The sequence below is a fragment of the Buteo buteo genome, chromosome 13 (assembly GCF_964188355.1).
Source record: "Buteo buteo chromosome 13, bButBut1.hap1.1, whole genome shotgun sequence".
Taxonomy (NCBI): Eukaryota; Metazoa; Chordata; class Aves; order Accipitriformes; family Accipitridae; genus Buteo; species Buteo buteo.
In genome coordinates this window covers 24,048,782-24,060,838 of record NC_134183.1, presented here as the reverse complement: position 1 = coordinate 24,060,838, position 12,057 = coordinate 24,048,782, and the positions used below count along the sequence as shown (strand labels likewise).

The following is a 12,057-nucleotide window of genomic DNA, read 5'->3' as shown; positions in this document are numbered from 1 at the left end:
CATAATAAGTTGGCATTATAAGACAGCAACGACCCTTTGGCACTGCAAGGAACCATGAGGAAGTAACAATGTGCTCAGTGTAAAACCCCATACCTGGCAAAGCGAAGGCACGACAGAAAGAAGGTATGAATCAGAAAGAGTATGAATTTCCTCACAGGGGCCCTCTCACAGGCTGTATCTCCCTAGCAGCGGTGGCATCAAGCCCAGAGTGACTTTCACTGCTATTTAACACTAGCACTAGATCCAACTTCAAACTGTGAAATCCTGCTTCAAAGGCAAAACAAGCCAGTGGGGAAACTGTAGGAGGCAAAAAATCCTTCAGACGGAGAAAACTCAGTGGATGGATAAAGCAAGCACAAGTCTTATAGCAACAGTGATGAACACACCCAAAACTTGCAGCTCACCAAAGGTCAGTCCAACCAAGTCAAGAAGGAAACAAAATCTGTCTGACCTGAACCATTTTTTTTCCTCAAGCTTGTACCCCAGTTACCTCAGGAGCCAAGATACACACCCAAAAATGGCTCTTTATATTAGGCCATTTGTCACAAATCTAAGGAACAAGCCTTTATAGAAACTTGCAAAAGGAAGAGGAGAAAAGACAGATCCCTGATGCAGTCTCTAAGGAAGTTTCCCCATACTCTCCAGTCAGGGTTTTCTTCCGAGCCCATCATTAACTCCCAGCAACTCTGCATCTATCCAATGCCTGTTATAGAACTCCTCCTGGTCATCAAACATGCTTCCCATTTCTGAGGCCACACCACAGGAAGAGAGACTTTGACACATTTTTGCTTTTAAGCAATGCATGAGATGAGGAAGATACATCAATGCATCTTTGGGCTTATAATGGTCCAAAATAAAAAGAAGCAGAAGAATTAAAAAAAAAAAAAAAAAAAAGTGGTCCTTGGTACATGTGTCCCGTGAAGAACATAACTGAGATGATAGGTTGTTTTCCACAATAATGTGATCATTATTTACCTGGGGCTACAGTAGAACCAGACTACAGAAGAGCTAGTGGCTGTTTAAACGGAGATTGAAGAAACCATGTTTACCTCATATAACATGAGTCGAACATCCGCTTGTTGGCTCAGACATCGCCTCAGGCTGCCCAGGATTTCAAGGCAGAAGGCCTCATTAGCTGCAGAATTATAGCAGGCATGAACATCTGCCTGGACCTGAGAGGGAATATTAGTCACATTATACTGGTTACAATTCTCAAATATCACAACACAGAAGCAAGATGATAACAGGCCTAGCCCCTAAACAATCATTGAAATAGTCCTTAGTGTGCTGCCAGGCTCTTTATCATCATCATGGAGCAGTGTGAATGCTCCCTAGAATACTGGTGCTCTAAGAGAGAATGACTCTGAGAAGCAACATCCCTAGGCCAGCTTCTCTTTGCACATTGCACTTCACAAAGCTTTCCTTCCAGGACTAATCCTTACTGAAGTTATATTTCCATTTTGGGGAAACACTCTGCTCTTGAGTTGTTTCAAACAATGCATATTAGACACAAGACTCTCATACATCCACACCAGGGTCTGCAGAACAGTACTTACCTGAGTGGCACCAATGGCCTGGCTGCACTGGGAAGAGGACAAGCTGCCCAGAACCTTAAAATTTCTTAACAGAAGCAAAAAGCCAGCAACCGCAGCTTTACGAGCATCGAGCTGCCTGTGAGTCAGGGAGGAAAGAGAAGCATAAGGAAAAATGGAAGCAAGAAGCTCAGAAGAAAATACAAGATCAACTCAGCAATGAAAAAGGGTCCACAAATAAAGTGACTGGGCCCAGTGGAACTGTATTCCCCAAGAGGGCAGCACAGTCCCAAGTAGTAAAGAGCTTGGCAGTTTGCTGGGAACTCCCTTGCTCTACGCTCTCACAACATTCTATTTCCTTTCTGTCCTTGCAATGCTCACAGAGGTAGAGCCCCAGACCAAGACCCAAGCATTAAATGTCCCCTGAAAACTGGGAGAGTCTCACAGAGCTCAGAGTTGGAAAACTCCTCACAAAAAGCTGGTGTTTTGCTTTGCTCACCGAAACCCCAGGTCTTTCCCAAGACCTTGAATAATAATCCTAAATTATGAATTCTGCATTCATAACCAGGCAGCCACTGCCCAACAAAATCCAGTCTATGATCACAGCATTATGAAGACAGCAGTTTGGTTTGCTCAAAGCATTACCAAGACAACAAGCCTACTACTCTACCACCTTGTATGGGATCAGAGGGAAGGTGGCAGCTCAGCATTCTGATCAGTGGTTCCTTCCAGACTCTCCCTAGCATCTGGAGGTACTCAGCTGTGTAGACAACTGTTGGAATTGTTTTTAATTTTGCCTAATTATTTGGAGCTCCCAACAGCTTTCTGAATTTCCAAAGCCTATTCAGCTGGGGTTGGGATTTGTTTCTCAGTTCAGTAGAGCTGTGACTGTATTACAGTCCTAGGCTAAAGGGGTAGGAGATGTCACCATCTAGTTATGGGAAGAACATAGTAAGAAGACACTTAGCCAAAACAAACAAAAAATACTTCTGCTCCAAAAACATAAATGAGTTGTAGAAATCTTTTCAAAGAATTCCCTTCCCAGCTTACCTGGAAAAGATAGCTTTTTGGAGAACAAGTATCAGGGAGTCCCTCACTGACATGCTGACTTTGAGCAGAGGCTGGAAAGGAAGATATACTTTGGAGAGAAAAGCACTAAGGCATGCCAAGCCCTTGGGGCATATGAGCTCATCTTCCTCAGGCCCATCTGGCCCTGCATTTCCAATACTGTCATCAGTACAGTAGGAGAACCAAAACATTTTACAACAGTATAAAATTAAACCCAGAAAACTGTAGCAGTGAGACACCTTAGCACGTTAGTGAGGACACCGTGCAAGCATTTGGGAAAAGAACTGTTATCCCCAGATTGGACGAAGCAGGTAAAAGTTTAATGCCAGGGCAATATCTCATAGTGACATGGAGCTTGGAAGGAAAAAAATCAATGTGACAGCTACAGCTGTTCAGCTAAACACTGTATACTTAGTTTTTGACAGTGTGCAGCATCTGGGCATCTTCCAGATGAAAGGTCAGCACAGAGCAGTTTCAGTACCATGCCAGACTGCACCATATGCTTTTTGCTAAAGGGCACATGCAAATCCATGCTTGAAGAACAGTTCCATGCTACACCGAACAACCTACAGCAAAGTATGAAGGTTTATTTTATGAGGAGGGTTATTAGATCATGCATATAATTGTGGCCTAGAGCTGTCACTGGAACTAAACTAGCAAGGATATTCATGGAGAAATGCAAAGCTTTACCTGTACTGCCCGGAGGAGCCCTTGCACTGTGTCAATGGGCAGAAAGGACAAATTGTCAAAGGTCTCTGTAACTTTGGAGGATGAAGTCTGAAGCACAAGAGGAGCAGACACTACAATATTGGACAGCAAGTCTGAAAAATAAAAGAACAAAAGGAGCAGCTGCTGCCAAGGGGCCAGAAAAGCCTGAGCAAAAGATGTCTATAGAGCTAACAATTACAGAATAATCAAAGCCCTTCCATTACACAGAGATGTCGTGACAGGAAGAGCATAAAAAAATCGGAGTTCTGCTGCAGGCACAAAGTGCAAAATGCTCACAACCCGGCTGAAGGACCTCGCCCCACCAGAGGGCACTGAGGTATAAGAGAAAAGGCTGCAGCACAGGCATCTCAGCAGCCCCAGCGACTCCCTAGTACCTGCCCAAGGACAAGGAGGAAGGCAAGGCTAGGAATGTGTAACAAGTTACTGACTGACGGATACCAACTTTCTGTGCATCAGCTGTTCCATGGCAACTGCCTACAAACATATTTTTCACCTGTGATGAATACAAGGTAATCTGATGCAGCTGACACCTCAGTAAGAGGGGAAGGAACAACCCGTTTTCTTGGCTTCAGGTCACTTCAGCAGGAACTTCAGAAAGCCAATCGTATCCTGGGCTGCATCAAAAGAAGCATGGCCAGCAGGTCAAGGAAGGGTGATTCTGCCCCTCTACTCTGCTCTGGTGAGACCCCACCTGGAGTACTGCATCCAGCTCTGGAGTCCTCAGCACAGGAAAGACATGAACCTGTTGGATTGGTTCCAGAGGGCCACAAAAATGGTCAGAGGGATCGAACACCTCTCCTGTGAAGAAAGGCTGAGGGAGTTGGGGTTGTTCAGCTGGAGAAGAGAAGGCTCCAGGGAGACCTTATTGTGGCCTTTCGATACTTAAAGGGGGCTTAGAAGAAAGATGGGGACAAGCTTTTTAGTAGGGCCTGTTGTGATAGGACAAGGGGTAATGGTGTTAAACTAAAAGAAGGTAGATTTAGACTAGATATAAGGAAGAAATTTTTTACAATGAGGGTGGTGAAACACTGGAACAGGTTGCCCAGAGAGGTGGTAGATGTCCCATCCCCAGAAACATTCAAGGTCAGGTTGGATGGGGCTCTGAGCAACCTGATCTAGTGGAAGATGTCCCTGCTCATTGCAGGGGAGGTTGGACTAGATGACCTTTAAAGGTCCCTTTCAACCCAACCTATTCTATGATTCCATAACTTGTTCTGAGAAGCTATGTTCTGAGTGTCCACGGAGCAGGACAAATTTCTCTCTCTTTCCTGTTACCTATGAAGTGGCTGACAGGAGACACTGCTTTTGTGAGGACTCTGTTCAGGACCTGCTCAAGAATATCACTTCTGATGGGCTCATGAACCTGAAATGAGAAAGAACAATAAATAAAAATCAAAACCTACATAAGTTTCAGATATTGCTATACCTCACAGCACAGGCATTGTGCAGTACAAAGCAAATCCAGATCTGACAGGTAAGCTAGGACCGGTTGCCAGAAGTCCCCTTTCAGCTAAATTCACACAGATCAATTCAGATTTCATCCCAGGCCAATCAGAACCAGCACATCAGAGGCGCACACACAGTATACTCAGAACATAATGCATCAGATCACTGAAGTGGTAAATTTGCATCCCACAGATGAAGATGCCGGTTTCAATCCTACTCTGACAGATTTTCTTTGTACCTCTGAATTTGTCTATCTTCTCTGCAGTTTCTTGGAAACTGTAATAGGGATTATGCAAGTATCATGGTAGCTGGAGGAAATTAGGATTAGGTCTTTATAAGGATGGCCTCTTCCAGCTGGACAGGGGCAAATAGGAGACTAAATCTAGTATTCTTGGTAAAACACTCATGATGGATACAGCAGACAAGGTTTTGACACCATTTACCAAGAGAGAATAAGAACAGAGTCCCCCACCCACTCAAAAAAAACCCTCCCCAAAACATACACTACCTTAAACGTTTCCAGCAGGATACTTGCTCCCAGTCTGCAAGCCTGCTGAGCTGGTGTTTTTGAAAGGCCATAACTGGTATCAGCAGCTTTTCCTCCAAAGGGCTTTTTTGGTTCATATGATTCCATTAGGCTGAAGCCAAGATCCACCAGACCCTGAGTAACATGGTCCCAGCCAAACGCACTGAGGAAAACATGAAACAGACAAGGAAAGAAACAATTCAGTCACAGAAAACGTTTAGATTAGAGCAGTCTAAAGTAAAATCTTCTGCAGTCATTCCAGGGTCCAAAGCAGTAGTGAGAGATGCTTGATCACTCCAGGGAAGATGACATCCCTCACAGCTCTATGACTGTCTTTAGGCTGAGGGACAGGTGCTCAGCACAACATGTCTTGCAGTCCTGGTTCTCCACCATCAGACTTCCTTTCCAGTCTGAAGTTTTCCTCACTATGGGGAATGATATGCACTCAAGTCTGATCTGAACGAGACAGTAGGCTACAGTCAGGATGCACAAATACCCTACTGATCCCGAGATCTTCAAGTCAGAGAGGAAGACAGAAGAGGAATGCCTCGCATCAAACTAAAGGACAACTAGTGACAGATCACAGAGCTACCCCACAGGATGTTTAAAGGACTAACCATGTGAGGGAAGAAAACAGTGAATCTATCACTCATCCCTTGATCAGAACACAAACTACAGCCGGCAGCATGACTCATACTGTCAGCTGCTTTACCACTAAGAAACAGATAGGGTCCCAATCAGTTTAGTCCTTTGTACCACCAGATGCTGAGATTTGAGGTAGAGGAGGCGGATTTATACAGCTGCATTTTGTTCCTTTTTTTTTAATTCACCAATATAAAACTGGGATAAAAACTTTGGATTTTGACACTGTTCCCTGCTGACCTGGTCAGCAGTATTTAGCATCCCAGACCATTCTAGTGAGGCTGAAACTCTCTCCCCTCCCAAAGCCCATTGAGCATTCTGCAGTGTGTGGCAATAACACACCTATTTTTCACCACTTCCAGAATTACAGCGGTTACATCATATTGTTGAGGAAACAAATCCTGCAGAAACTTGGAAGCCTGAAGGAACTGCAGGTCCTTGCAGCTTCTTGTGATTGATGTTTTCAAGAAATCAAATATCTGGAACATAAAATCATTGAGTGTGAGGAAATGATCTTTGAAATGGGACCTGTATAGTCTTGGGTATATTCCAGTAAGAGCACCAGCCAGAGCACAAGTACCAGTACAGCCTGCCAAAAATCTTAACTCACTTCTTTCTCAGGACAAATACACCAAGCTCATTAGGTGCCTCAAGGAGGGTAACTTGCTGCCAGATGCTCTTCAGGTGGCCAGCACAGAGCCAAAACATTAAAAAAAGACGACATTGCTTTTTTTCTCATCCTACAAAACCAATGCTCAAGAATCACAGCTCTGGAAAATTCTGATATTGCTCCGGGGTCTTTTATAGTGTTCAGTAAACTACAGTGTACCAATGATCTAACTGCCTCCCCACGAGCATCCTGAAACCATTTTAAGCCTAATTCTGATGGGCCTATGACCTAACCATGCTTCCTTTCCTTTACAAGGAGTGCAGCGTACATCCCCAAGGAAGTTCTCTGCAAGCTTATCACCCACATACCTGCTCTTGCAGTCTGTGTTTTACTGCAACCGATAGCAAAAGAGCCACGCTGAAGGGACACAGGGCTCTACCAGGGTCCTTCTGTTGCTCAGTCTAGAAAATGGCAAGCAACAATCAGAAAGCTTGTTATCTTCAACTGCAGCATCCTGCAAATTCAGGGAAACTATCAGGCACACAGCTCTTCAAACATATTGTAGCACTTTTTAAAGTGAACATGACTGCGATCATAAAAATTATTAAATCCATTCTACAGATAACCAATTAATTTTTAAAAATGCTGCTCCAACATCTTTAAGAACAGTGCCTGCTCCATCTTTATCGTACCTTTAGAAGTCTGATTAGTTCCTCGCCTAGGTCCTGATCCAGGTTGATAACAGAAACAATATGGAGAATAACCGTGCCTTCCACGTGGCGGAGTTGGTCTAGGGGCATTGTGGCTACCTCAAGGTCCACTGATCTGTAAGTTTTAACAGAAAAAAACCCCAAGTCATTCAAAGCCATAAATCATTTCTTATATATCAAGGAGGACATACTTGTAGGAGGTTTAACAATTCAAATTCAAGGAGCCCTGGGTGTCCTGGTTTCAGCTGGGTAGAGTTAATTGTCTTCCTATTAGCTGGTACGGTGCTATGTTTGAGTTCAGTATGTGAAGAATGTTGATAACACTGATGTTTTCAGTTGTTGTTGCTAAGTAGTGTTTAGTCTAAAGTCAAGGATTTTTCAGCTTCTCATGCCCAGCCAGTGAGAAAGCTGGAGGGGCACAAGAATTTGGCACAGGACAGAGCCAGGGTAGCTGACCCAAAGTGGCCAACAGGGTATTCCATACCATGGGATGTCACATCTAGTATAGGAACTGGGGGGAGTGGGGGCGGGGGACTGCCGCTCAGGGACTAACTGGGTGTTGATTGGTGGGTGGTGAGCAATTGCACTGTGCATCATTTGTACATTCCAATTCTTTTATTATTACTGTTGTCATTTTATTAGTGTTATCATTATCATTATTAGTTTCTTCTTTTCTGTTCTATTAAACTGTTCTTATCTCAACCCACGAGTTTTACTTCTTTTCCCGATTTTCTCCCCCTTCCCACTGGGTGGGGGGGAGGAGTGAGTGAGCGGCTGCGTGGTGCTTAGCTGCTGGCTGGGATTAAACCACGACACCTGGGCAGGACCAGGGTGACTACAAATACCCAGGTAGTAAAAAAAGGGGATGACAGAGAAAGAACTTACTGTGGAACCCTCTGTTCTTCCTTTTGTCTCTTATCCAACTGATTGAAAAAACTGATGATTCCTTCTAAAACAGTCTTCTTACTGCCCTGCAAGGCAGGACATTACATTAAGCCACTGCAGGGCCTGCAGTATCCCAGAGAACTACACTCTATTCCCACACCAGTTACAAATGTTATGGTATCCTTCATTTCCCTTCATAAATCGCTGAGGTGAGGGAGGTCTCCTGAGCCAGTTATTTCCAGATGAAGCAACTCTGGTTTAGTTTGCATATTTCCTTTGACTGCACTTATCAAAGAGTTGGAAGAAGCTGAAGCTCTCAGATGTTCTGGTTGTTTTAAAAGTTGTTATTAATTAGAAAGGATCCTTTATGTTATAATCAATTGGGAAGGCTTTCAGACTCCTAACCTTAAATCTAACAATACATTTTGGCCAGTAGACCCAAATGACCTCCTATAACACACAAAGATCTTGTCTTTGACTGGATCATTTGACTTGGTCACAAATGAAGCAAACAAAAGAGCCAGATCACCCTGTCAAATGGCAGAGATGTCATTGGCAGCTGCTGCTTGCAGGAAGAGCACAAGAGATGAGACACTTCCAGTACAAGTCAGACTACAACCCAGAAGACACTCATACTGCATAAGCTATTATTATAGCATGCAGACCACAGAGCGTGAGCAAAAACCACGCTTAAGAACACCAAAAAAAACCCAATCCTCTCTACTGCCTGCTAGGTCTATGCTTGTCCCTTATTTCCCAAGTTTCCTTCTTTCCCCACAAGGAAGATCAAGATTGTATCTTCCTCTGAGAAGTCAGCTTCTTCAGGCTAGAGGGAGTTAAGAGGAAAAAAAAAAACTACTGATGTCCTGCTCCCCACAGCACAGTTTGGGAACAATCAGAATCCCTGCCAAAATCCAGACTATAGCTCAGTCTGTACATGTTTTTATCTCATGGTATATACTTAGGGGGAGGCCAGCTCCTGTGAGCTTTTACCTTTGCAGAAAGCAGCAGCAGCTGATAGACCAGAGGAGGAATTTCCTGCAGGTCTAATTTGGAGAACATCCTAAGGACCTTTTCCACCACAAACTGCAGCTCCTCTCCCGATAGTGGAATATCCCTGTTGGATCAAAGATACAGCCTAATCATTTTTGCTAATTTCCTTCAGAATCCCACAGCAGATTCAACCCATAACTAGACAAAGGGTCCTAACATACAGACAGGCAGGGAGTGCTCCTAAAGTCCTTACCAGAAGCAGTTGCTACAGATCCCTAATACCTCATCACTGCCCCAGGATACTCTTCAACCTCTGATGCTTACATCTCCTCCGCATTATGCTTGTTCATTAATGTATTGTTAATTTGCCAAGGCTCACTCACACATGGAATAAAAACCATGATGTCCAGTGAAGCTTGCCTAGCTGGGCAGGTATGCCCAGTCTTTGGGACATGCCTGCTCAGCTGCGTTTTGTATCCAAATGGATCTGATGTGGATGTTCATTGACCAACCATCCATGGGGCTGTGCCTGGTATGGGCAGACCTCCTATTTGTACTTGCCCCAAACTACATGTGAAATAGGACATGGATATGACTACAGCACAAGAAAGTGGTGATGTTGAAGGGAAAGAAAATTACCTGAACATGTTGGCAAGATGTATTACACTCCGAGGATCCCACCTGATAAAACAAAAATACGTTGGAAAATTGAGAGCAAGCAGAATTACCACTTAGTCCTTCCCTACTCATACACAATTATTCAATGTCACCATTTCCCTGCTGCATTCTGATACTAAGATTAGAACCCAGATTTCCACTAGAAATCACCGCTGCCACCCTAACCACCCAGACTTATAATGGTTCTGAAATGCCCCAGCCCCCACAATAACAAATGCCAAGAAAGGAATAAAAACAAGCACTTCCTGAGATCAGTTCAAGCAACGCTATTACAATATCTGGGAACAGGGTGTTCCCATGCCTTCCCAGCCAGAGAAGACACCATCATGGAGGGCACAGATTCAAAGATGATAAAACAGGACACAGATGGTGACATCCAGCTCATCATGATGACTTTTTCAAAGCACAATATGAAGCACGCTGTTTTGCCATGTGACTAAGAGCTGGCAGAGATGTACATACTTGCTGGAGCACAGGGTATTTATCAGCTGTTTCTTAAACTCTTCCCCATTCAGTTCACCTGAAACAGCAAAAGTCTTTTAGGAGCTGATTCCAGAGGAAGGGAGGACAGGCTGGGGAGAAGGAACTGAGAGGGGTTACCTTTCCCATAAGCCAGACTCTCCTTTGAACTGGCCAATGCAGTGAGAACAGTGGAAAACAACTCCAAGGATTTCCCGTTAGACAGGCTGCCGCCTTTAATAACATCAACAAACAGGGTGGCAAGCTCAGCCAACGCATGGCCTGGCAGCTGGCGAGCCTGGGAGAAGACACAACAACATGAAAGAGCCTGAGGCAGTGCACAGAATTCAACGTATACATCCAAACCGCCATCAAAACCCAGCAAAAAAGGGCAATGTTTCTTAAGTGAAATGTTCCCCTAAAAGGGGAATTCAGCCCCAACATCTCTATTTTGTACTGTCCTTTATAGAACAGAGCAGTAAATCAAGCTGATATAATTATAGGTTTGGAGTTTTGAGTCTAAGCCTAAATATCCAAAGATAATCACATTTACACACACGGCAAATTCCAACACCAGCTTAGTCCAGAGTAGATCTGTGGAAAGGACAACTCATCTTCCTCAGTGGCCTACTGAAGTATCTCAATCTACATAGGAAACAATACCCAGCAGAGCCCAGGAAAGCCAGACCAAATGAGCTTCTACCTCCAGCATCAGCAGTCCTATGATTTCAGACACCTTGCCCAAATGCAGGTCCCCTGACTCCACTAGCGGGACACAGTGCTTGTAAAGCTGAAGCCTCCTGAGAACACCGCTTGGCTGGGAACAGGGGGAGCCTTACAATGAGAAAATAAAGAAAACAAATAAGGAAGGGAAAAAAGGTATTTAAGTAACAACATGTTGCTAAATAACAAGAAATTAGCAGGGCTAAACTGTCACCTGACTGCAACTCCCTATTTTATCTATCTGACAAAACGGATAAACAGAGCACAGAAAATGAGAACTCGTGGATAAACAGCTAAGCTCGACTCAACCCTGTTATCACACCCTGTGGTTCACTCAACCTGCTGTTGGAGATCAGGAAGTGTGAAAATGTTGAGAAGAATCAGCTTGGCAATTAAGTCTCAGCTGGCCAGCCCAGTTCTACTCCAAGGTACCTAAGGGCTCCCAAAAGCAAAGCCCGCTTACAACAGTCCATTAAAAATAGATTGTCCAGTTTCCTGTTTCCCCATATCTATTTTTGGATGTCATCTTTCCCCGCGACAGCCCTGACGAGCTGGTTTTTACCGAAATTGACACTTCCTTGTGCTGCTGACCACTTACTTCACCCAGCCAGCCTGTAACCCACCGGCTCATTGGCAATCGGCGGGGCTGGGGCCACAGCCACAGCCCCGCCCCCCCCGCAGCACAGCTCAGAGATCACCCACCTTTGAAGATCCCTCTTAGCAAAGCTGCCGTCTCCTTCCCCTTCAGGGCCTGCGTGGTCACCATATCGCCCAGCTGCAACGAGAAGGGGACGCTGTGAGCTGCACCGCACCCGAGGAGAAGCCGCCTTCGCCCGCCTGACAGGGCGCGCGCCCCTCCCCTTCCCCGCAAGCAGGACCCAGCCCGCCGGGCACCGCCGCACCTCGCCCTCCCCCAGGCTCTGCAGGGCCTCCCGGAGCCGCTCGGGAACCTCCTCGGCCGCCAACGCCAGGATGCGCTGGGCCATGGTGCCGCGGAGGAGCCCGGCCGGGCCGGGGACGCGCTGCCGGCGGCCGCCGCCGCCCTCCGGGCCTCAG

The 12,057-nt window shown here is 45.3% G+C and overlaps 1 protein-coding gene across 1 annotated transcript in view; it reads right to left on the bottom strand.

Moving 5' to 3' along the window:
- FANCI (FA complementation group I) overlaps positions 1 to 12,057 on the bottom strand; it is a 25,559-nt gene extending 13,502 nt beyond the window's left edge. The window contains exons 1-17 of the mRNA XM_075045089.1: positions 11,904 to 12,057; positions 11,704 to 11,776; positions 10,982 to 11,112; positions 10,420 to 10,576; positions 10,282 to 10,339; positions 9,781 to 9,822; positions 9,142 to 9,265; positions 8,149 to 8,234; positions 7,246 to 7,378; positions 6,922 to 7,014; positions 6,286 to 6,422; positions 5,284 to 5,464; positions 4,605 to 4,692; positions 3,291 to 3,421; positions 2,583 to 2,653; positions 1,557 to 1,671; positions 1,050 to 1,172 (exon numbers count right to left, since the gene is read on the bottom strand). Coding sequence (XP_074901190.1) covers positions 1,050 to 1,172; positions 1,557 to 1,671; positions 2,583 to 2,653; positions 3,291 to 3,421; positions 4,605 to 4,692; positions 5,284 to 5,464; positions 6,286 to 6,422; positions 6,922 to 7,014; positions 7,246 to 7,378; positions 8,149 to 8,234; positions 9,142 to 9,265; positions 9,781 to 9,822; positions 10,282 to 10,339; positions 10,420 to 10,576; positions 10,982 to 11,112; positions 11,704 to 11,776; positions 11,904 to 11,987 — 1,827 coding nt within the window. The 5' untranslated portion in view covers positions 11,988 to 12,057. The remainder of the gene's footprint in view (positions 1 to 1,049; positions 1,173 to 1,556; positions 1,672 to 2,582; positions 2,654 to 3,290; positions 3,422 to 4,604; positions 4,693 to 5,283; positions 5,465 to 6,285; positions 6,423 to 6,921; positions 7,015 to 7,245; positions 7,379 to 8,148; positions 8,235 to 9,141; positions 9,266 to 9,780; positions 9,823 to 10,281; positions 10,340 to 10,419; positions 10,577 to 10,981; positions 11,113 to 11,703; positions 11,777 to 11,903) is intronic.